At 40.6% G+C, this 23483-nt stretch overlaps 1 protein-coding gene across 1 annotated transcript in view; it reads left to right on the top strand.

The window, feature by feature from the left end:
• Positions 1-23483, top strand: part of adgrd2 (adhesion G protein-coupled receptor D2) — a 55045-nt gene that overhangs the window by 29736 nt on the left and 1826 nt on the right. Inside the window, exons 18-25 of the mRNA XM_072387213.1 lie at positions 5302-5435; positions 9574-9689; positions 15548-15668; positions 19970-20011; positions 20125-20178; positions 20266-20413; positions 21943-22001; positions 22092-22122. Of these exons, the coding sequence (XP_072243314.1) occupies positions 5302-5435; positions 9574-9689; positions 15548-15668; positions 19970-20011; positions 20125-20178; positions 20266-20413; positions 21943-22001; positions 22092-22122 (705 nt within the window). The remainder of the gene's footprint in view (positions 1-5301; positions 5436-9573; positions 9690-15547; positions 15669-19969; positions 20012-20124; positions 20179-20265; positions 20414-21942; positions 22002-22091; positions 22123-23483) is intronic.

Below are 23483 nucleotides of genomic sequence, written 5' to 3'. Positions count from 1 at the left end.
GACAAGATACAAGAAACTATTTAAAGTACACATTTTATTTATGAATAAATAAACACTAAAAAATGATATATTTATATAAATAATATGGGCAGACCTGTACCTGCACTGTAGTGGACGCTTCAGAAGGCAGGAGTGCAAAGGATCCCGGCCTACACTGCACCACCAGCAGAGCCCTGCAAAGCCTCGGGGCTTTTAGGTGGCAGTAATAAGTCGAACAGTCACTGGTTTTGGCCGTTAATGCCACTGTAACTAAATAACAGGTTCTCATGCTTGACCTTCTTCACCTCTTTTAGATTCTCCCAGCCAGATGTAAGCATGAGTTGTTCCCTTCAGTGGAGAGTACTAAAAATCTACAAAATCCAGCAAAGCTAAAATAAAAATGCAGTTAAAAACACCTTCAGAAACCCTCCACTGATCATTGCATATATATATATATATATATATATATATATATAGCGCCTTTATTTGTCTGCCCATATTATTTATATTTATATAAATATATCATTTTTTAGTGTTTATTTATTCATAAATAAAATGTGTACTTTAAATGGTTTCTTGTATCTTGTCTGAATGAAGCTATGATGTGAAAAAATAACCCAAAATTGATCAAATATTTTTTAAAAATACCTGAAAGTACAGCTTCAGATAGGAAATAATAAGTAGAAATCATTTAAAACCATAATAATTCATATAAGATGGTAAATCTTATATGATTCTAATCAACATTAATATTGTCACAGCCCCCCTGCGACCCGACCAACGGATTAAGCAGATATAGAAAATGTATGGATGGAATGATATTGTCACTATTATAAAAAGATGGCACAATTAATATATATATATATATATATATATATATATATATATATACACACTGGCTGCACTGGAGGTTCACAAATAACAGGCATCGTCTTCATAGACGTAGCATCAGAGGGTGCAGAATGTTCCTATTTCTCTGTTTTAAGGTTTGGTTTCAGGTGACCCTAAGTCATGGCTACAATTAGGTATGAAACTTTGTTTTTATAGACAAACAAAACATACTCAAGTTACAAATATTGGCTTGGTTTGTATGTGTTTGCATGTCTTTATATAAGTATGCTCTCGTTCAGTAAAAGATTATGGGTTTATAAGATAAGTCAATAGAATAACCAGTTATAACTGGTGAATACCTGGGGCCAGGAGGAAAGAATGAATGTACAGATGGATCATGGTGTGACTGAGCACAACAACCTCAATAGTTTTCTTTAGTATATTGTGAAAATGACTCTTTATCTGTCTTCCAAAAAGGTGCAGGTGAAGGGGCAGTGCCTTTATTTGAAGTTATTACACGATAGTACACATAACAGTCATAATATCTGAAGCCAGATGTGCCTTCAAGTCGTCTTCAAAAGGAAAAACTTGATTCCAAACTATCACAAAAATCAAAAATGGACGCCTGTGAATATTGTTCTAATTCAAAAGGATGGAGTCCAAACTACAGCTATAAAGATGATAGTGGCAAACGATACTATCGTTCAGAGCTATTCAATGAACAATGACAAGGAAATCTAAATAGATGTGGCATCAGATTCTCTCCTCTGTGGTGCTGAAACATGGACTCCTCCAAGGCTGAGCTTCACACGCTATAATCATTTTCATCCTTGAGCAAGAATAGATCAAAGTTAAATTGCATACCTTACCATGTTTGATATCCCTGACTGTCTCTTTTTGTGAAGAAAAAAGGAGTCAAATCCTTTTTTAAAGATCTTTGAAGTTTGAAATTTGTTTGTTTATTTGGAAATAATGAAGGAAGAGTTACACCAAAAGGAAAAAAATAACTGTTGTACGAGTTAAAAAGCTCGAAATCCTAAACCCTGCCTCCACTTTGTAATATATATTTAAATCAAAGCTAAAAGTTTTACCTGAATAAATCTTTGTTAGCAGCTTAGATAAGAAATTCTGTCTGTGTTCAAATATATTCACACTTGATCTTTCTTTCACCCTCCTGCAGCTCATGTTTGATACACAGCAGTACGTACACCTTCTGTGACTTGAACAAGGATTCATAGAAGGTCAAATGCTTGTACCCCCCCCCCCCACCCCAGTGGTGCCGAGCCCAGGGCTTCAGGGTTAGCAGGGTTACAAAGCAACAAATGTAAAAACCAAATCTAAAAAGAAAAGATATTAACAGCACTTCAGTTACTGAAATGTCAGCCTCTCTTGGAGGCAATAGATTGTACTAAAAAAGAAGATTGAATGTGGTACATTCCACGCGAATGTGTATTTTAGAAAGATTGATTTTTCAAGACTACAAAGATTGAAAATATACAGACATAAAAGCATTAATTTTAGCTGAGATGGCGGCATGAATAGGATTATATATTAAAGTCATATCTTTAACGTTTGTGCAGGACTTTTTGTCGCAAAGTTGTTTTTGACGTTGGGTTTCCATAGCAAATACAGAACTCTCCCATCTCCACACCCAGAGAGCCTGGAAATCCTCAGTGAAAAGCTGCAGAATTTTAATACTTCAGCATGTTGAGATTATTTTAAAATGAATGACACTTTCTCTGCCGTGTGAAAGCTTTGCAGTTTATTTGCATTTTAAATGCATTGCAGCTTTTATTTTTATTCCAGAAGCTCTTATTTATGTTTCAGGCAATCACGGACAGTCAGGGAAGTAAGGATTTCCTGATTGGGTTTAATATTGCACATCCCATCGAGAACGATCCAGCTTTACCTTTGTCCGTGTTTGAAAAAGTGTCGATATTTCGGTTTGATATACCCGTCAGGGTGGATGAGCAGTGCTGAGAGGATCCAAATACAGACCCAGAAAGGCAGGAGGTTGAACAGAACATGATTTATTCAACACCATTAAACTAAACTGTGAAAACAAAACCCAAAGAACTTACAGAAAACAGACGAGAACCGCGAATGTGAAGCAATGCAGACGAACCGTGGGCGAAACGACGGGGAGGATCTAACGATGAATGAGGGAAAACAGGGAGACTGTGCTGCCTTATCAGTCAGTTACTTTGATTTTGTTCAATTTGTTCCTGCTGTTTAGATTTGTATAGCGGTAGTTTAATTCAGGTAATCTGTGTCTCCAGTTGATGATGTCATCAGTAAGCGTCTGGGCAGTTTTCTGTGTCAGAGCAGAGGGAAAGTTTGTATCTTTTTTAATCAGACATCATCCAAACGTTCAAGTCTTTGAAAGCATCGTCGTTTTACTGCTCTGTCCACTTCACACGCCTTGTGTGAATTGACAGGTAGATAAACTCCATCCCCAATTATCACACGGACAAAGAGACCCGACTGCCAGTTACTGCACTAAAGAAGTAAACTAGAGCCTCTTTGTCCGTGTCGTAATTGGGGATGGAGGTTATCTACCTGTCAATACATGCAAGGCGTGTGAAGAGGACAGGACAGTGGGGGAAATGATAAGTGAATGGATGCAGCTGAGGAGACTGAACACAGGCGAGTGCGTGGAACTGATGACTCGAGCGTAGAAACTGAGGAAGCTTCAAGTGAGAATGTGAAACAAGACATTAAACCAAGACAAGGCTACCGACCCAAGTAAATAAAGGCAAACATGAAGGTAACCATGTAAGACAACTGAAGACCATTAAACCCGTTATAATGGAAACGAGTGACTAAACAAGAGACAAAATCCAGAAAACCCGAAAAATACCAGCAGAAGACTTGAAGATTGTTCTCGGGACAGAATTATTAGCAGGATCAGATGTTTAAACTATTTCTTGTTTGGGGTTAAATCTCCAGCCTGCTAGTTTTGCAGTGAAATCCCAGAATGACTTGAGAAAATGATCATTCTAATTCAAAGATAGACCACAGCCACAGTGAGGACGAAGCTGTGCACAGGGTTTTATCAGTGAGGAACCGAGCTGGTCAAGCACGAGAATGCAGACAGATTCAAAAAGAAACGGGTTTATTTACCCAAAGAATATAACATCAGGGCCCTTAAAAGAGGTCAAATGAACTAAACAAAGTAAAGTCATAATAACTTCAAACCAACTGTTCAAATGATGAGTAACTTAACACCAAACTGACCTCCCAAACAGGAGAACTTAAATACTGGCTGATCAGACCAATTTTCAACACAAAAGGGGGGGGGGTAACACATGCTAACAAATAAAGAAACAGAACCTAACAGTTCATTTAATAATTACTCAAACAAAGAATTAACAAAATAACTAAATGAACAAATTACTTGTAAATCTAAAGGAATACATCTTAACATCTAAAGGATGTAAACTACACCGTGTCCCCCCCCCCCCCCGATGAAGCTGCCTTGGTACAGGCTCATTGCACTTCCTATGCATATAGCTTTGCCTGCAGCTTGTGCACTTTGCCCCCCCCAGCTCTCATATGGCTCCCCCCCAGCACTGATAGAAGAAAAGAAAACAGGTTTAACATATAAAACAAATTTAACAAAGTTGAAAATACAATTAGATCAGAAAAAATGTATTTCAACTTAGTTTAAACAAATATGTAAACTAAATTATATCAAGAAATGCACAGAACATAACTGAAAGTGTCGGTGCATGAAGTTACCGACCATTTAGCTGTAGGTGCAGCCGTCACAATGTTTCTTTAGGAGTTACAGAAGTACACAGAACTATTTTTGCTATTTGAACAGAACGTTTGCACAAAACAAGCATAAAATGAACAACGTTCCTGTGTCTTCACTGTGACTTCAGCAATATTTGTCCAACGGCTACAGAACAAACCCCGGAAGCCGCTAACCTGCTCATGGCAAACAGAACAGAAGCTATATCAGAGCACATCGTCCTTCTCATCAGCGGTTCGTGCAGACTGGAGCGCAAACATGCTCCGTTTTACGACTTTATTCATTCCTGGCCTGCGTTGCAGCCTCTTGTTCATATTCATATAATAATTGTCCTTCTTGTATCTTCGCCAAATGAAAACATTACATTGATGTTGAGTTATCTTACGCTGCAGCCTTAACCCGGTTTTTTATTTGAATTTTTTTTTGTTAAACATCCTGCAGCTGCTACTGGTCGTGTTTCCAAATCAATGCGAGTGTGTGTTTTGTCGAATGATGAGCTGAGGACACAGTGTGATTGAGTAACAAAAACAGTGAATATTCAGGTGTTACTCTCATCTCTCCAGATGCTCTGAATGCTGCTTCAGACTAAACAGGCACATAGAACAGAAAAGACTAAATACTCAGTTGAAGAGACACTGCAGCAGCCACTATTACAGAAATATGTCTTCAAACATGCTTGTTTTGGTGTAGCAACACCCCCATGCTTCATTTTATTTTACTAAACTGTTTTCCAGGACTACCTGTTCTGATAGTCGGTGTAACATTGGTGATATCAGTGGACAAGTACAAGGCAGATGATCACTGTTGGCTCAGTGTGAAGACGGACACAATCTGGGCCTTTGTGGGACCTGTTATTTTTGTTTTGGCGGTAAGTGTTCTTACACTATAACTCAGCTACAACTCACTTCTTTAGCAGACATTTTTAGTCTTTGTTATGAACATACAATGCTGTGTTTTGCACTAATTCCTGCTGCATCACCAACAGAGAATTGGTGAGAATTCTCCAGTTTGCTTAAACAAAGAATGCAAACACATCGTCTGATGTCGCATCTACATGATACATCAAATATATAGTTCAAATCTATTATCAAATAGCATAATTGTCATAGAGTCAAAGATAAAATGTATATACTAAAAAATGTCAATACTGGTTTCCATATTAAAATTTTAATTGAAAACACATTTCATATTTTAATTGAAACATTTTTTAAAGCTAAAAAAAAATATATCATCTTAACTCAGCTGTTGCAGCATCGTGTTTCACTCCCTGTGGAAAACCTGTCTTGAAAAAAGCCTTGACCTCTTCCGGATCCATCTTCACCTGCCCGGCCTGGAAAATGTAGCCGAGAAAGAAGACAGATGCTACTCTGAACTCGCATTTCTCGGCCTTGACAATGAGGCGGTTCTCCAAAAGCCTCTGAAGAACCCTACGGAAATAAATAAATAAATAGTCTCTCAAGACATCATTTATAAGGGCTTGAAAGGCCGCGGGAGCATTAGTGAAGCCGAAGGGCATGACTAGGTATTCAAAGTGCCCTAAGGCTGTTTTAAAGGCAGTTTTCCACTTATTTCCTTCACAAATCCGGACCAGGTGCGGAGATAAGAGTTTGGAGAAGATGGTTGCGCCCTGAATAAGTTCAAAGACGGAGGAAATGAGCGGTAAGGGATATTTATTCCTAATAGTGATCGGATTCAACCCCCGATAATTGATGGTCACCTGGTCTTAATCTTCTTCTGGATGGAGAAGAATTTGGCTCCAACTGGGGAAGATGGCGGCCTGATGATTCTAGCTTCTAGTGATTCTTGAATGTAGAGTTTGCCTCGCGCTCTGGGCACGGCGAGTTGTAAAGCCTGTTAGATCGCAGGGCCACTCCTGGTAGAATATCGATGGTGCAGGGGTAAAGACAGGCCCCTACCTTTACTAAAGACTGTGCCAAGGTCATGATACTCAGTGGGGATCCAGTGACAGATCCACCTGGAAAAAGGAAGTGTCAGATGTCGGGGAGCTAGAAGACTGGAGGGCTGACTTGAGGCAGTCCGATAAGCAGGAGAGATGAGGGTGATAGGTGCGGTTTTGTGTGCGATGGCCTTATGTATGACTCCATCTAGTGCCGATACTGTGATGGGGGGGGAGGCAGAAGTTCCTGGGGAAAATGGAGCTGTGAGGCCAAACTAGGGTCCAGGAGGTTCTGCTCCTCTCCTGAATCAACCGACACAGAGTTCTTTAGTGGTGTCACAGGTAGTGAGTCTTGGAGGATTGTCTTTAGTAGTACCATCCACCAGTGATGCTGCCTCTACTGGTGGTCGTTTGGTCGTACAGGGTAAGCAGCAATGAAATGATTACTAGCACCACAATAGATATACTTAAAAGCAATGAAGATGCTCCTTGGGAGTGAGTTTGGCCAACCCACCTGCTTGGGCTCGGAGGATTCCCCTGTAGGTGGAGATGCAGGTACTGTAGATCCAGTGGAAGGAGGATACGTGGGAAAGTTGAGAGAAGGCCGCCAAGGTGGTGGTTGTTGGGGGGAGAGGTCCTCTCCCTACTCCGCTCGGCGATTCCAATAGACCTCAAAAGAGGACGGCTCCTCTCTCGAGGCTAAATGGTCCTTCATCTGTTTGTTGAGTGCTTTCAGAAGAACTCCCAGGAGAGCATCCAGGATGAGAAAGGAGGTGTTGCGTAAAACTGGCTCGGGTGAAACACCATGGCTGGTTGGATACAGAACTGGAGAACTGGCTGGTGACATGCTCTCCAGGCATGCCTGCTTGTATGCTTCCTCTCCAGTAAGGAGACTAGCATTTATGAATACTTTGTAGTGGTTCAAAGACTTGGTTGAAACGTAGGTTATTTGAAAATTGTTGCTCGTTCAGAGAATGCAAAGCCTCCTCGTGCTCTCGAGTAAGACTCTCTGTTTGGTCAAAGCTGACCAGAAAGCGTACGCTGAGTTAATCTCCATCCATCCATCCATCCATCATCTGCCGCTTATCCGGGGGTCGCGGGGGCAGCAGCTTTAACAGAGAAACCCAGGCGTCCCTGTCCCCGGCCACATCCTCCAACTCTTCCGGGGGGACCCCGAGGCTTTCCCAGGCCAGCTGGTCTCTCCTCTGTGTCCTGGGTCTTCCCCGGGGTCTCCTCCCAGTGGGACGGGCCCAGAACACCTCACCAGGTAGGCGTCCAGGTGGCATCCTAACCAAATGCCACCTCATCTGGCTCCTCTCAATGCGGAGGAGCAGCGGTTCTACTCCAAGCCCCTCCCGGATTACTGAGCTTCTCACCCTATCTCTAAGGGAGAGCCCAGGGGTCTTTTGAGCTGTTCTTTGTCTGGTCCGTCACCTAGGATCTGTTTGCCTAGGTAGGTGACCCTACCAGGGGCTTGAAGCCCTGGGCAACATAGCTCCCAGACTCATTGGGGCACGCAAACTCCCCCACCACAATAAGGTGACAGCTCATGGGAGAGGAGTCCATCTCTTTGGCAAGATTGTGTTGTCACGGCGATGTGTCTGGCTTTCTCACAAAAATGGACCTAAGAGCAGATACAGCACTCAGGGAGAATCAGAGTTAGAATAGAGCTATTTAAGAGGTGATTGTTGAAAGCCGAAGGGATTATCCGGGTAGACGTGGAACTCAGAGAGAGGAGGGAGATGATTAGCGAGGTTCCGAAAAAGGACTTTGTCCACACGATGGGTATGTCTGTCCTTACTCGATCCAGGAGGGAATCCAAAGTGGAGGGCAGGGTGCCAGCTGTGGTGCAGAGGTTCTGAGTCGGCGGTGGTGCGAGCTGGCTGGCAGGAGGAGGGTAACAATAGCTGCCCAGTCCGGGCATAGAAATCCAAGGCATGGAGAGTGGACGAAGGAAACAGGAAGGCAAGGTCAGAGCTAGGAGTTTAACTTGCAGTACTACACAGGAGTAATTACCACTAATTGCCACTAGAGCAGCAAGACAATCTGGCAAAGACTGGTTGCTCCTGCAGCTCCTAAAGGTGTGGAATCAGGAGCAATCCAGGAGCAATCCAGACTCCGCACCAGGCTCCTAGGAAACCTGCCCAGCCAACAAGCAAAACAACACAGCCAAGCGTGATCATGACACCTGTCTCCTGAAAGCTTACCAAAAAGCCCAGTCTTCTCTGAATAAACAAGGAAAAACAATTTATATATAACAATTTACAATTCATATGTCTATGACTACAGTACAGTCCTTTATAACCTGTCCATCCATCCATTTTCCATTTACACGTGATCCTATTTAGGATTGTGGGGGTGCTGGAGCCTATCCTCGCTGCCATTGGACTAAAGGCAGGGTATAACCTTGACCAGTCACCTGTCACAGAGACGAATAACCATCCACACTCACACTGACTCCCAGGGTCAATTTAGGATGACTAATAAATCATGTGTACCGAAGGCCCCGGAGTACAGGGCTAAGCACCACATCATTGTGTAGCCCCTTTCTAATATGTCTGAACAAGAATTTGACCCTGAAGTTAAATTGACCTCAGAAGTTGCAAATGGGACCAATGCAGTGTCTATATTAATTTACCTTTTCATTTAATGTAATGACCAGTTATTTTAACGTGGGAGTTTGTTTACATCAAAGTCCAAAAGATGACATGTAAACACAGTATTTTACTGTCCATCAGCATCATGATTTTGACTGTGCTCCAGTCCATGAATATGTCATCTAGACTAATGGTAACATGGGCAGCCCAACACTCTGATACCACAGATTCCTCTACTGTTGTGGTAACAATGCCACTGAAAGTGAAACAAAACCTTGAAAACGAGACATAGAATGAGTGACATAACCCTAGTGTTATCCAAAATACTCCGAACTCCGAACCGACCATCTCATGTTTAAACCTTCCTTCCTATGTTTCCTCACAGATGAAGTAATGTGTCTCTGAATGCCGTTTGCTGTAATTAGTTTATTTCATACTAAGCAGAGCGAAACAGCTCCATCCTATTCATGTGAGCTTGAGGCCCAGTTGATGTTGTTTTCCTCTCCTTGCAGGTCAATGCAGTTGTTTTGTGTCGGGTTGTCATGGTGACCGTTTCCAGCGCTCATCGTCGTGCCAAGATGCTCAGTCCAAGCTCAGCATCAAAGATGCAGACCTTTGACCTCACCTGGTGAGATACAATGGCATCTCTGCCTCTCTCTTTCTCCCCTCCTGCATTTTGTGCACTTTCTTTCACGAGTTGTTTTCTCTCGTGCACCCACACTCTCTCACACTCTCCCTCTCTCAGGCAACCCACAGTCAATAGAGACAGTGTGAGAGCTTGGGAGTTCACTGTGGGAGTTGCAAGGGCTTATCAACTTAACACCTGGTCCCAGCGCAAATGTGTGTGTCCGCATGTGTGTGTATGTTTGTTTGTGAAATATATTGTTGGATCTGTTCTCTACTCTCTACTCTGCCATGAGAGTAGTCATGTTGTATCATTCATCCAGAGGTGCCATCTTCTGTTTGTTGGTTCACACGTTCAGCGTCTAACACAAGCAGCAGTTAGGCTCAGATTTTATCTTTCTGCCATTCAGTGAAAAAACCCTATGCACCGAAGACTGGAGGCAGTGATGTAATGTGTACAAACCCAGTTTAAAACAAGAGGGATGCTGTGTAAGATGTAAATATAAACCAATATCCTGTTCTGAGTAGAACGTTGAAAAGATGATTTACTGTTTCCTCATTTGTGATGGCAGCAACATGTCTCAAAAAAGCTGGATTGGGGACACAAAATATTACTGAAAAGTGTCTTTAAAAGACATCCCACAGTTAGAAAAAAGAGGTATAAGAAAAAGTTAAAATTAAAATTGTGAAGCCTTTGAATATTCTGTCATCTACAGTACATATCGTTGAGATATTCAAAGCATCACAATCACATTTCTGTGTATAAAGGACACGATCGATGATCGATAATCATTATTGGATACCCATGATCCTTAAAAGCCTGCATCTCTGATGGGATGGTATGACACCATCAATCCTTAAAGGGGAACTCCGGTATTTTTAAAGCTGGACCTTATTTCTGGCATGAAATGCGTTCATCTACTCACTGAGAACAGTTTGGTGAAAGTCGGCGTCCTTCGGAAGATATTTAGATAACTGGAGATCCATATAACGGAGTGAACGGGGCTTAGAGGATGCAGCCTCTAAATAAGGCATTATCTGTCTTTATTTCACCAATACTTTAAGAAGAATGAATGAATGAACGTGTGCTATAGCTCTGTTAGCTCATAGCTGCTGTTATGCGGCTACTTGCAGCTATAGGAGAGCTAACGGAGGGATTTCTACACAGGCACTCTACTGGAACCTCTAAAGTTCCCCTTTAAAGGTTAACAAAGGTTTTAAAGCCACACATATTTTAGCAATACAATGCTAAACTGCATGCTGCATCTTTTGCGTTAGCATGGTTTATAGTAGAAGAAGGGTGTTGGTGCTGGAACTTTCACTAAATAAAGACATTTGGCTCATTGTGAAACACAAAATATGTGCAAAAAGACCCAAAACTGTCAATCATCTAGAATCCTGAATTAATCGATGTCTACTGTTAATTAAATAGTTACTTTGAGAAGCTAGAGGGCTGATTCCATGAGAAAATACAGAATATTTCTCTCTCTCAGGCCATCATGAAACATTATCAAAACAATTCATTATTGGCAGTGAAATAACACACTAACTGTGGGATAAGCTTCTGACTATAAGGTGGGAGGGAAAACTTCAAAAAGGGGTGCTTCTCATAAGTATATTATTTTCTTTATTTCACTAATACTTTAAGAAGAATGAATGAATGAACGTGTGCTATAGCTCTGTTAGCTCATAGCTGCTGTTATGTAGCTATTTGCGGCTACAGGAGAGCTAACGGAGGGATTTCTACACAGGCACTCTACTGGGACCACTAAAGTTCCCCTTTAAAAGCTTTAAACAGGTTTTAAAGCCACACATATTTTAGCAATACAATGCTAATCTTTTGCATCAGCATGGTTTATAGTAGAAGAAGGGTGTTGATGCTGGAACTTTCACTAAATAAAGACATTTGGCTCATTGTGAAACACAAAATATGTGCAAAAAGACCCAAAACTGTCAATTATCTAGAATCCTATATGACTTACTATCTCCCAACAGTTCCCAGTTTTCAGAAAGTGTTAAAATTAGAGAGGATGCCACACAACGGTAAACATGACCCTGTCCCCATTTCTTGTTGATGTTATCGTTATCATCAAATCCAAGCTGAGCCAATATTTTTCTTGAAATTGTAAAATATTTATCTTTCAGCTTTTGTTGTGCTAGATAGATAGATATATAGCTTTTATTGTCATTGTAAAAGAGCGAAGCTGTCAGCAGCAACTCTGTCGGATTGCAAACAAACATCCAAGAGAGGAGCTGAACGCCATGTGCTCAGGTTCTATTGTGAATAGAATATTAGTTTTGGAGATTTTCAAATTATTGCATTCTGTTCTTTAATTAAATTCCCCACTTTTTTTTAATTGGGGTTGTATATCCTTAAAATAGTTCTGTTGTCTCTTTGGCTTTTATCGTTCAGTTAAACTTTAGGGCTGCAGAATTCCCTTCTGTCATCACATCCTGTGTTTTTCCTCCTAAAATGTGTCCCAAATGTATAAATGTAATGTAAATATATGGCCTCACCTGTTAAAAGGTAACGGTTGTTACCAAAAATGACATTGCTGTAGTTGTTAATGACTATTGTTCAAACAGGAGGAGGTGGTGCATTGGTGGGGAACAATTTTGGCAAATTAATCCACATTTGGTGCATATTTTTTAAAAAGAACTGTGAATGTATATGAATTTATTGTGTATTGGAGGTACAATAAATATAAATATATATATATATATATATATATATATATATAGTGTGTTGGAGGTATGTATCACCCAGTGCAAAAGTGTGGCTCTCCTTTCTTGTTGCTTTCACTCGTCTCCATCCTTTTAGCACGGTGTCAGATGCTAACTGTGGTGCTTTAGTGGATTCTGCTCCAGGTTATTTTGATGTTTCTGGTCTCACATTTAAAATAAAGAGATGCTGATGTTGAAATGTATCTCGTATCCATCTCGTTGTGTTTGGGTGAAGAATTCTCAGACAAAAAAGATGAATATGACAAACCTGTGGTTAGTGATCACCAGAAATGTTTCTATCAAATAAAGTCAAATAATTAGCTGGTTCATCCTGAGTCCTATTAATAGCATATCTGGAGCTGTTACACATTTGTCTTAATCTGATGGAAATCGCTAAGCTTTTCCAGCTCCCGTTGTGTCTCTCCATTCCCTCACAAACAGACTGAAAGTACAAGCATGTGTCAGCTGTGTTACATCAATTCAGGAGATTAGAGGGAAAACGACTTTCAAAAATAAACAGTAGAGAGTGGGCTTTGTCCTTGCAGACACAGTTCAGTCTGAAAACTCAATCTCTCTACCCAGGTGCAGCAGTGTGACAACAATGGCGGTTTGAACAAAGACAACCTTTTCTGCTTTGCCCCATGAAATGGTTATTGGCCATATAAGCACCGTGATCATTGAAAGAATGATTGCAAAGGCAAAGGATTGGGAGAGGCAGTAAAATCTATGGTTGTGCTATGATTTTTGATGAGGATTCAAGGAGGTTTTATCTGACAGGAACTTAAAAACTCTGCTTTGCTGGAAATTTCCGTTTTTCTGCACATATTTTCTTAAAAATGGTGCCAAAATATTGTGAGTTGTGTTTGTTTAATAGTCAAATTTGCCATTCATTTACTTACTCTTATTCAACCTCAATGTATTTACTAATTAAACAATTCAAAAAGGAGAAAAAAATCTAAAACCCTCCCACCTTTACATCCCAGGTACAGGGAAATACAATTCCTTCTTCTCCTGTGTTGAAAACAAACAGCTCGAAGGCTTAGAATATCAATAACAGAAGTATGCAAAAAGACTGAGTCAACAAGAAGAATCAAAAGCACAAAAACAACTACGAACAGATGGCAATCAGGCGAAATATTCCAACAATGAACCCCAGAGTTCTCCCCATTTATAGACATTTTGAACAAGCCTGAAAATTAACTTTTTTATTTGAGTTACCAGCTATTGCAGCCACTTCTTAAAGCATGAAAGCATTCGTTTTGCAGTTTCTTTGCTGTTTAGATATGTTCAGATAGTGTTAAAGACCCTGTAGAGATGCCAAAATGGCTTGATTTGTAAACCCCAGTTACCAAAAAGCTGTGGAAAATGGAAATAAAAACAGACCATAATCATTTGAAAATAACTAAAAGCCAATAAATGTTCCATTTACTTTTCAAACCTTTCGCCGCCCACTCACCAACAGTTTTGAGGAATATTGTTCTCATCAAAATCAGGATAAGCTCATAGTTTTCATGAAAGCTTCAGACAGTTTCTGTGTTTTCATTTTTATATTCTGTTCCATCCTTTGATTTACTTTCATCAGCAGGTTAAAAACGGTCTGATGCACTCTGAGAATAACAGTCAATCACACTGAACTGAATTAACCGATGTCTACTGTTAATTAAATAGTTACTTTGAGAAGCTAGAGGGCTGATTCCATGAGAAAATACAGAATATTCATCTCTCTCAGGCCATCATGAAACATTATCAAAACAATTCATTATTGGCAGTAAAATAATACACAAACTGTGGGATAAGCTTCTGACTATAAGGTGGAAGGGACAACTTCAAAAAGGGGTGTTTCTCATAAGCAGATTCTTTTCTTTATTTCACCAATACTTTAAGAAGAATGAATGAATGAACGTGTGCTATAGCTCTGTTAGCTCATAGCTGCTGTTATGTAGCTACTTGCAGCTATAGGAGAGCTAACGGAGGGATTTCTACACAGGCACTCTACTGGGACCACTAAAGTTCCCCTTTAAAGGTTTACACAGGTTTTAAAGCCACACATATTTTAGCATTTTTAGCAACACAATGCTAAACTGCATGCTGCATCTTTTGCATCAGCATGGTTTATAGTAGAAGAAGGGTGTTGGTGCTGGAACTTTGACTAAATAAAGACATTTGGCTCATTGTGAAACACAAAATATGTGCAAAAAGACCCAAAACTGTCAATCATCGAGAATCCTGAATTAACCGATGTCTACTGTTAATTAAATAGTTACTATGAAAAGCTAGATGGCTGATTCCATGAGAAAATACAGAATATTTCTCTCTCTCACAGGCCATCATGAAACATTATCAAAACAATTCATTATTGGCAGTGAAATAATACACAAACTGTGGGATAAGCTTCTGACTATAAGGTGGGAGGGACAACTCCAAAAAGGGGTGTTTCTCAGAAGCAGATTCTTTTCTTTATTTCACCAATACTTTAAGAAGAATGAATGAATGAACGTGTGCTATAGCTCTGTTAGCTCATAGCTGCTGTTATGTGGCTACTTGCAGCTATAGGAGAGCTAATGGAGGGATTTCTACACAGGCACTCTACTGGGACCACTAAAGTTCCCCTTTAAAGGTTTACACAAGTTTTAAAGCCACACATATTTTAGCAACACAATGCTAAACTGCATGCTGCATCTTGTGCATTAGCATGGTTTATAGTAGAAGAAGGGTGTTGGTGCTGGAACTTTCACTAAATAAAGGCATTTGGCTCATTGTGAAACACAAAATATGTGCAAAAAGACCCAAAACTGTCAATCATCTAGAACCCTGAATTAACCGATGTTAATTAAATAGTTACTTTGAGAAGCTAGAGGGCTGATTCCATGAGAAAATACAGAATATTTCTCTCTCAGGCCATCATGAAACATTATCAAAACAATTCATTATTGGCAGTGAAATAATACACAAACTGTGGGATAAGCTTCTGACTATAAGGTGGGAGGGACAACTCCAAAAAGGGGTGTTTCTCAGAATCAGATTCAAAATGGAGAATGCTCTTCCTCACGAAACACCTCCACCGCCGATACCTACAGCCAAAAACAATGCCTTCCTGCATTTATGGTTCCTGTGTGTTGTTTCTCTGCACATCTTTAGGGCCGTGACCCGTCCGGTTCTCATCTTACTGCCTGTCCTGGGGCTGACTTGGCTCTGCGGCGTGCTGGTCCATCTGTCCGTGGTGGTTGCCTATGTCTTCATCGCTCTCAACTCCTTCCAAGTATGCTACATATAATTATCAGGATAGCTGTGTTATATGAAGAATTGATTGTGAAACAGAAATATAAGAAAAAGCCACTCAATCACCATAAAAATAAGGGGAATAACATGCAGCCGACCTCAAAATAGCAAAGCAAAGAAAGCTCCTGAGCCCATTCTGCGCTTTTATCTGGGCAGAATGTGTGGTAAACACGCCTAAACCATCCCTACAAGCCTCACATGGGGACAAAATGGCTTTAGATGGCAACAGATAGCATTCATTCTTATTAACACATATAATTGTATTACATATGGAACTGTAAAGGCTACATTTGCATGTTATTTATGTAACTTTATGCAACTAACTGGGGAATTGTCAGTTAATTTAGTGAAGTATCAAAAATACTGAATGAATAAATGCCACCAGCTACACATATATATATATATATATATATATATATATATATATATATGTTTATGTTTATGCATTTAGCAGACGCTTTTATCCAAAGCGACTTACAGATAGGGTAAGGGGGTCTTGCCTAAGGACCCCTATAGGAGGCAGTACCTTTCATGCAGGGGTTTTGAACCCAGAGATCCCACATGAAAGGTGGCAATCACTACACTATCCAGCTGTATATATATATATATCTACAGCCCTAAATCCAACACATACTGGGAAAATCTGAGAGATCAATAAGCTGCAGAGATCCTCGACATGTATCCCACAAGATGAACAATGCGAGGAGCAGCACCCCCGATGGAGAAGGAGGCTGGAGGCCAAGGTCAAGGCGACATGGAGAGAGGTCATCCGGCTATTAAGAGTTTTAGAGAGACGACAAACTGTCCTTAAACTGCACAAAGGGACTGATGGAGGACACATCAGCAGCTCAATAAGTAGACAGCCTGCAGGAGGCTACTGTGCAGCACCTGCAGCGCAATTCACATCAAAACAGAGGAAGTTAAGGGCAAAACATCTGTAAAAACATCTGTAAATAATGAAAGAGAACAGTGGAAAGAAAGTGCTGCAAAGCAATGCAACAATTTAGAAATGACAGCAACTTCGAATGATGAATCCTTTTAATTTCACAGCCATTTTACATTAAAGCTGTTATTTCTTCACGTGTGTGTGTGTGTGTGTGTGTGTGTGTGTGTGTGTGTGTGTGTGTGTGTGTGTGTGTGTGTGTGTGTGTGTGTGCACGTGTGTGTAGCTTTTTGCATCAGTAATATTTAGTCTTTCCTTGTGGTTTGTAAATAGATCTTTTATTCATTTTCTTTATCTGCTCATTACATTTAATGCGATGCTTGTGCACTAATATGACTGAGTGTGTGTGTGTGTGCACGTGCACGTGCACGTGTGGGAGGCGGCAGCCTGTGCTTTGAACAACAGGTCATACCAAATCTACCTCCAGCTCTCCTCCTCAGATAACGTAACACTCATTTCCTCTCTCTCACACACTTCCTTTACTTCCCATTTCTCCACACACTGTATCTGTTTCTTATACCTTTCTGTAATTATCTTCCTACGTCTGTGCATGTCCTTTTATTATCCCTTCCATCCCACATTGCCCTTTCCGGGTCTTTAATTAATCAAATTGAGCTAGCCCCTGGGTGACCCCTGGAGAGCTGCTAGTTAATTTAGATTTACTGCCAGTGTCCAGTTGAGGCCAGATAAGACCACAGTAGGAGTTCTTCCTTGTGAAGGTAGGAGGGTGATGCTGAGCCAGCCCAAGAAAAAAAAAGAGAGAGCAGGGAGTGAAGGCTAGTAGGACAAAACAGCAATGATTAAGATCCAGCAGAAGTTAAACATTTTCTACAGCAGATAGAACACTTGAGCTTGAGCTCCGAGGGTTGTTTTAAGCACAAGAGGTTTGTTTGTAGCCCACAGACCTTTATGAATACTGCAGCAAAGCAAAACAATGGCAGCACAGATGGCATTAATGCTGCAATGGTTTGTCTTAAAAAGCCCTTCAAAGATAGCTTATAACTGTTATTAAAGACATAATCGTCCGAAGCTAATGTGTGCAAACACAGCTGCAGATTAATCTATTTTATACTATAAAAAAAAACACTGCAAAGGAAACACAAGTAGGAAGCTTCTCTTAAATGGGGAGATGTCCACAGTATTTGGTGCAGTTACATGCAAAGTTGAGTTGGTTACAGCCAGACTTTGGCATTTAATTGGATTCTTGTGCTCGTGAACTGGAGGACAGTCGAGTAATTGATCAAAATACGTCTGATATCAGAACTCTGAAGAAGACTTTCTCCGTTCAATCACAGCCCAATGCACTGATCTTATTAGAGCAGAGCGACAGTCTGGAAACGCTTTAAGTTTATCAGTCCAGCTTGTTAGCTGCGTGAGAAAATAACCGGAAAAATATGTGAATTAGAGCATCTTTACTGGGAATTCAGCTGTAGCGCTATACAGTTATTTTATACTATTACTGTAACCGGATGCAATGAACTGGGTTCTGGCCCATTTGAGTCCACTTGAGGGTGAACCACATCATGCGTTTGTGCAGTTTACAGGAAAATGTGGCTTGAAATTAACAGCCGATCAGATTGTGGCACCAAAAAAACCCAGTTCCTGAAAAGCAGTCCGTGAGCTTCTCTGCATTTGTGATTTTAAAGGGTGCAAAAACATAGTTCACTAAATGAATGGCCCCCCCTTCAGCATCGTCACTTCACCGTCACATTTGAACATTTTGACAAAATAAAGAAGAAACAAAAACAAGCCACAGAACAGCTGGCAGATATGAGCACATGCAGCACAGCATGATTCTTATTCTCCATCCTATACATAACCTACATTAAGCAAAGCCTCCAAATCTCAACTCAGGCTGTTAAAGTAACACCAGATCATTTTTCTCTCTTTGGCTCCACCTTCTATCTCTTTGCTGCAAATCTACAGCCATGAATATGAATTTATTGTAATGTTGAGCCACAAAATGTCAAGCCACCGAAAATTGGTGCCAGCAAGAGCTGCAAGTCATCGATTATTTAAACGATTAATCGGCTAATCGATGCTAATTAAAACAATCCAAAACTTTAAAAGGATACATTCAAGCCATATTTCATCTTGACTTTTAACATTAACTGAAAATGCTAAGAAGAGTGCGGCTGTAAAGCACCAACAGCCAAATTAATACCAAAAAGTAAAAAGAATACAGCCTGGTTGTAACTTTGGACTGAAGCTGAATGATACAATTTTAATGCTGCACTTTAATGTTCAAATCCAAGACAACTCCGCTTATTTATAGCTAGCAGGCTACGCTAACAAGCTAAATATCTTACCGTGGTGAGTCAGCGTCTCCCAGAGCTCCAACCTGCTTCATCTTCAAATGTTCATGCATGACAGACGTGCTTCCGTGATACGTGAGGTCAGCTTTACAAAACTTGCACTTAATCTTTTTTTTTTCTGGGTGTGAGGGTGAAATGCTCCCAGACCCTGGACACTTTTGGACTGGAGGACGATAATTCAGCCGCAGTCATTTCACTGTTTCTACAGGTCATCTCCCGCTATTATTCACCGTAATGCGCATGCGTCTCTAAGCAGAGATAGGTAGGAAGTGAGATGACCCACTCCGTACGAAAAATGACGTTCAGCTCGACAGCGTGAAAAAGACGTGTGATGACGTAACCGACAATTATCAACAATTAAATATGTCCGCGACTATTTATATTATTGATTTTAGTGCCAGCCAGGAAACCTAGTTGTGAACTAGGTTTCAGGCATAGAAAAATTCAGAAGCACATAGTTTTATGGTTCACAAACTTTATCGCTTTATAAGCTTTATCGAGCATCAAATACCATCATAAAAAATAGCCTATTTGCTCTGTTGTATTTACTTAATTCTAAGCGTCGGTAAGGACCAGATTATTAAAACCTCAGAACTGAAAGAGGATGCGCTTTAATTTTCCAGTGACTGTTGTTGAAAGAGACATTTACAAGCTAGTTATTTCTCAAGCTAACACAACGTTGATGCCACTGCTCTTGCACAGCTTTGATTGTAGGGTGAAAGAACCCTGCTTTAGTGCATCTCAACACAAACTTAACAAAGTGCAATATTTGAGATTATTTTATTGATGCAAGAAGCTTTTTCTGTATTAGTCAAGATTCACGTGAAATTCATTTTAGACTCAGCTTGGCTGCCATGTGAAATCTCACCCTCCTAAAAGCACTTAGAGCGGAAAAGCAAAAACAACTTTATTTAGAATACAGACTTTTTGTTGTTGGAGAGAACAGTATAGGTGAAGTTCTAAATGGACCTCGAGTAAAAAGTTTATTTTTCTCTCTCACACATGCCTCTCTCCTCTCTCCAGGGCCTCTATATCTTCTTGGTGTATGCTGTTTACAACAGTGAGGTAAGAAGGCATTCAGTGAATGGTTAGCGCTGCTGTCGCCTCCGCGGCACAACATCAGAATGTGTCTTTGTGCAGTTTGCGAAGCCTTTTGGTATAAACTGCCTCTCATTTAGGTGAGGAATGCCATAAAGAGGATCAAAGAAAAAAGAAAGGCCTTATCTTTCACAGTGAGTGTGACAGAAACTACCTTCATTTCTCACAAAGGTTTGCTGTACCAGAACTCCTGCTGTGATTGGGTTTTGATGTGTTTTCAGAACTGCTCCCAGCCAGCCAGCTTCCTACCATCCCAGAGAGCTCCAGTTACCTCCTGGAGCCACAGTCCACCGACACCATCCAGCCCAGAGACCAGTGAGACTTCTGCACCCACCAGCTCCACCTCCACCTCACTGATTATCAAGAACGGTAGGCTGATGAGACGTTGCTGTTAAAAGATTTAATGCTAAACAGGCAAATTGTGGTAAAGACGACCTGATATCTGTCTGTTTGCCGCCACTCAATGAGTTACAACATATGCATGCAGTTCACCCCAAAAACAATCTGAAGGCACTTTGCATTGAGAAGATGTTTCCTTTGAGCAAACTGTGGGGAGATAAAATCATTTAAACAAGAAGAGACCTCCAGCAGAACCAGACTTCTGCCTCAAACTGGTGAACTGAGGTGACAGAAAGAGAGAAATGGAAAGCAAAGAGTGGAAAAGATCCTTTTTCATCTTAACGATCAGTAAAACTGAGCAATAATGAGCATCAGCAGCAAGCTTTTTTTTTTCTGTAATGTTTTTACTTTATCTCCTGAATTAATCTGTCAAAAAAAGACAATCAATCCTACAATTAAGATAAGTTTTCTATAGCATTTGGTTCTCCTCCCATTGTTCTGTAAAGCAAAACAGTCAGATGCAACTTGGATTGTGTGCATCCTAATTATAATTATAGCGCCCTGATTATGTTCTGGTGCTGCTGTCCCAGTAAAACAATCTAACTGGGATTTGGATCGACCCCCACAGCTCCCAGCACACTGCTGGGTGTTCAAGACCTTCTTATGAAGCTCTGTAAGTGTATCCGTCGCTGGATTTTTCGATGGTTTACGCTGCATTGGAGGTACAGACAGCATAAGGACTGATAGCATTTGGTGCTCAGTTTATTTCTCATGGTGGAACCTTTTTAGAGTGTGGACAACAAATATCTATAATAATAAGTCATAGATAGATATGCAGACCTCAGATATTCTCCGCAGTACATTTCACTCTGTGCTGCATGAGGGAACCTGAATGCAACGAATGCACAATGGATGTCTCCTATTCAGTAATCAGACCCAAGAAAATGACAAAAGTCCCCGTTTTCCTCGATGCATCTCGAGTGCAGCGAAGCTCTGTGTCACAAAGAAAATAAATCAGTGCCAAAACATTTGCTTGGGAATGTGAATGAGCACAAAGTCTGTTCATAGGTGAGTATGTGTGGAAGAGAAACACTTTGTCCTCAGAGGGAAAAATCAGGGGCTGGCTAAAAGCCTTTCTTTCATATTACAGGTAAGGAATAATGCTAAAGAAGTCTCTCCCACAGCTTTCCTGCACTTTGTTGAATGATGAGTCACACTGATGGACATCTGACAGCAGATGATGCTCTACTAGAGCATCTCACAGCAGCAGTGATCCGTCCTTCTGACATGAAACTGTGATTAAATGCTTTATTGTTCAGATTCAGGAGGACGAAACAAAGCAAATCTACCAACAAAAAGGAAGCAAATGAATTCAGACTGAACATTCTCAGTGTTTTTTTGTCACTCGGATTGTTTGCATTTTTGTTTTCCTCTGTACGTTTGATAAAATGTTCTTGTATTCTGTTCAGCTTCACTTGTTCTGACCTTGCATAAACAAATGTGATGGTCCTGAAAGACAGAAGCGAACTTCACATTCAGACAAGCTTTTTTTCCCCCAGAGAGTTTCAGAAAGGACAGCTTTGTGAGTTTCTCTTTGAGACAAACATCGGGAAACCAAGTGAGTAGCATGTGAGCCTTATCAATGCAGTGTTTTACATGAACTGTTATTGTGCTTCTTCAATATGTTGTGTGTGTTTTATCTTAACAGGTGGTGCAGCTAACGGGATTCAAGCCATCAGGTACAGATGTTGTGTTGGTTCACATGAAAGAAAGTTTCACAGCAAAGCAACAAAACCCGTGACATAAAGAAGTAGAATTAAAAGCTTTTAAAGAAGTAGAATTAAAAGCTTTAAAAGAAGTAGAATTAAAAGCTTTTAAAGAAGTAGAATTAAAAGCTTTAAAAGAAGTAGAATTAAAAGCTTTAAAAGAAGTAGAATTAAAAGCTTTTAAAGAAGTAGAATTAAAAGCTTTTAAAGAAGTAGAATTAAAAGCTTTAAAAGAAGTAGAATTAAAAGCTTTAAAAGAAGTAGAATTAAAAGCTTTAAAAGAAGTAGAATTAAAAGCTTTAAAAGAAGTAGAATTAAAAGCTTTAAAAGAAGTAGAAGAAACCGTGTTACAATAACTTTAACCTGCATCAGTGTTGAGATCAGTGGACAAAATGGGTCGCAGACACAAATGCTTGCATGCTAAAAACAAAGAGAGTAGCCATGTGCAGCGAGGCCCGTTCCTCTGCTCCAGAACAGGAAGTAGAAACCTGCATTTACATCAGATCTGCTTTAGAACCAGATGGGAGGACAACGTTCATCTGCTGCTGCTGTCTAACACAGCGTGTTTGGGTTTGTTGAGCTCTGCAGACCAGCCTCTGGATTCCATAAGAATCCTAACCCGTGGGCCTGGGTCCACTGATGTGAAAAAAGGGCAAATATACCCACAGCTGCACTTATTACTTCCCAGTTTGTTCAGTCCTGTAAAAGGCCGTTTATTCTTCCCTGTCCACGCCTTTTAAGCCTCTGCAGCATCCACCTGCGTACTCTGTCCTTCCTGTGGCTGGAGTTCACTGAGCTGAACCTGCTTTCTCTTTATATGCCTTCAAATCACTCGGCGTGTTTAAAACAGCCTTGAGATTAAAACAAAAGTAAGCATTTGTGCCGATTTAATATCTGAGTTGGAGCAGGTTATCTATAATGCTATTTCAAGTCTTTGTTTTGGAATATTTTCCATGATATTGAAGAAAGACAGTTAGAGATCAGCATAAACATGAAGGAAAAAGGACCTTCGAGTGACTTCAGTCGCGTGGGTCAAAGCTCACTTTCTGATAAGGACGAGTAACAAAGAGGAGGACGAGCAAATGGGCTTTTATCTTTCTGAGAAGCTCCATAGGTCCGTGTGAAACCTGCCCCGAGGCCTTTGTTGAAGCGCACGTACAGACGGACTCAACAGATGGCACCCATGCATCCGGAGGGTTGAGTCACTGCCAGCAGTCGTGAATTGGTGGCGGCGGGGAGAAGAAGTTTGTAATAGTCATTAAATGTTGCGGCGTTTGCGAGGAGCACCTGATAGACGTCGTGTGAGTGCTGCTCGGTGCTCATTGTCAGCAGCA

Source organism: Leuresthes tenuis, unplaced genomic scaffold (genome assembly GCF_036924035.1).
Source record: "Leuresthes tenuis unplaced genomic scaffold, fLeuTen1.0.hap1 SCAF_6, whole genome shotgun sequence".
Lineage (NCBI taxonomy): Eukaryota > Metazoa > Chordata > Actinopteri > Atheriniformes > Atherinopsidae > Leuresthes > Leuresthes tenuis.
The sequence above is the reverse complement of the archived record's forward strand: the minus strand, read 5'-3'. Positions and strand labels throughout refer to the sequence as shown.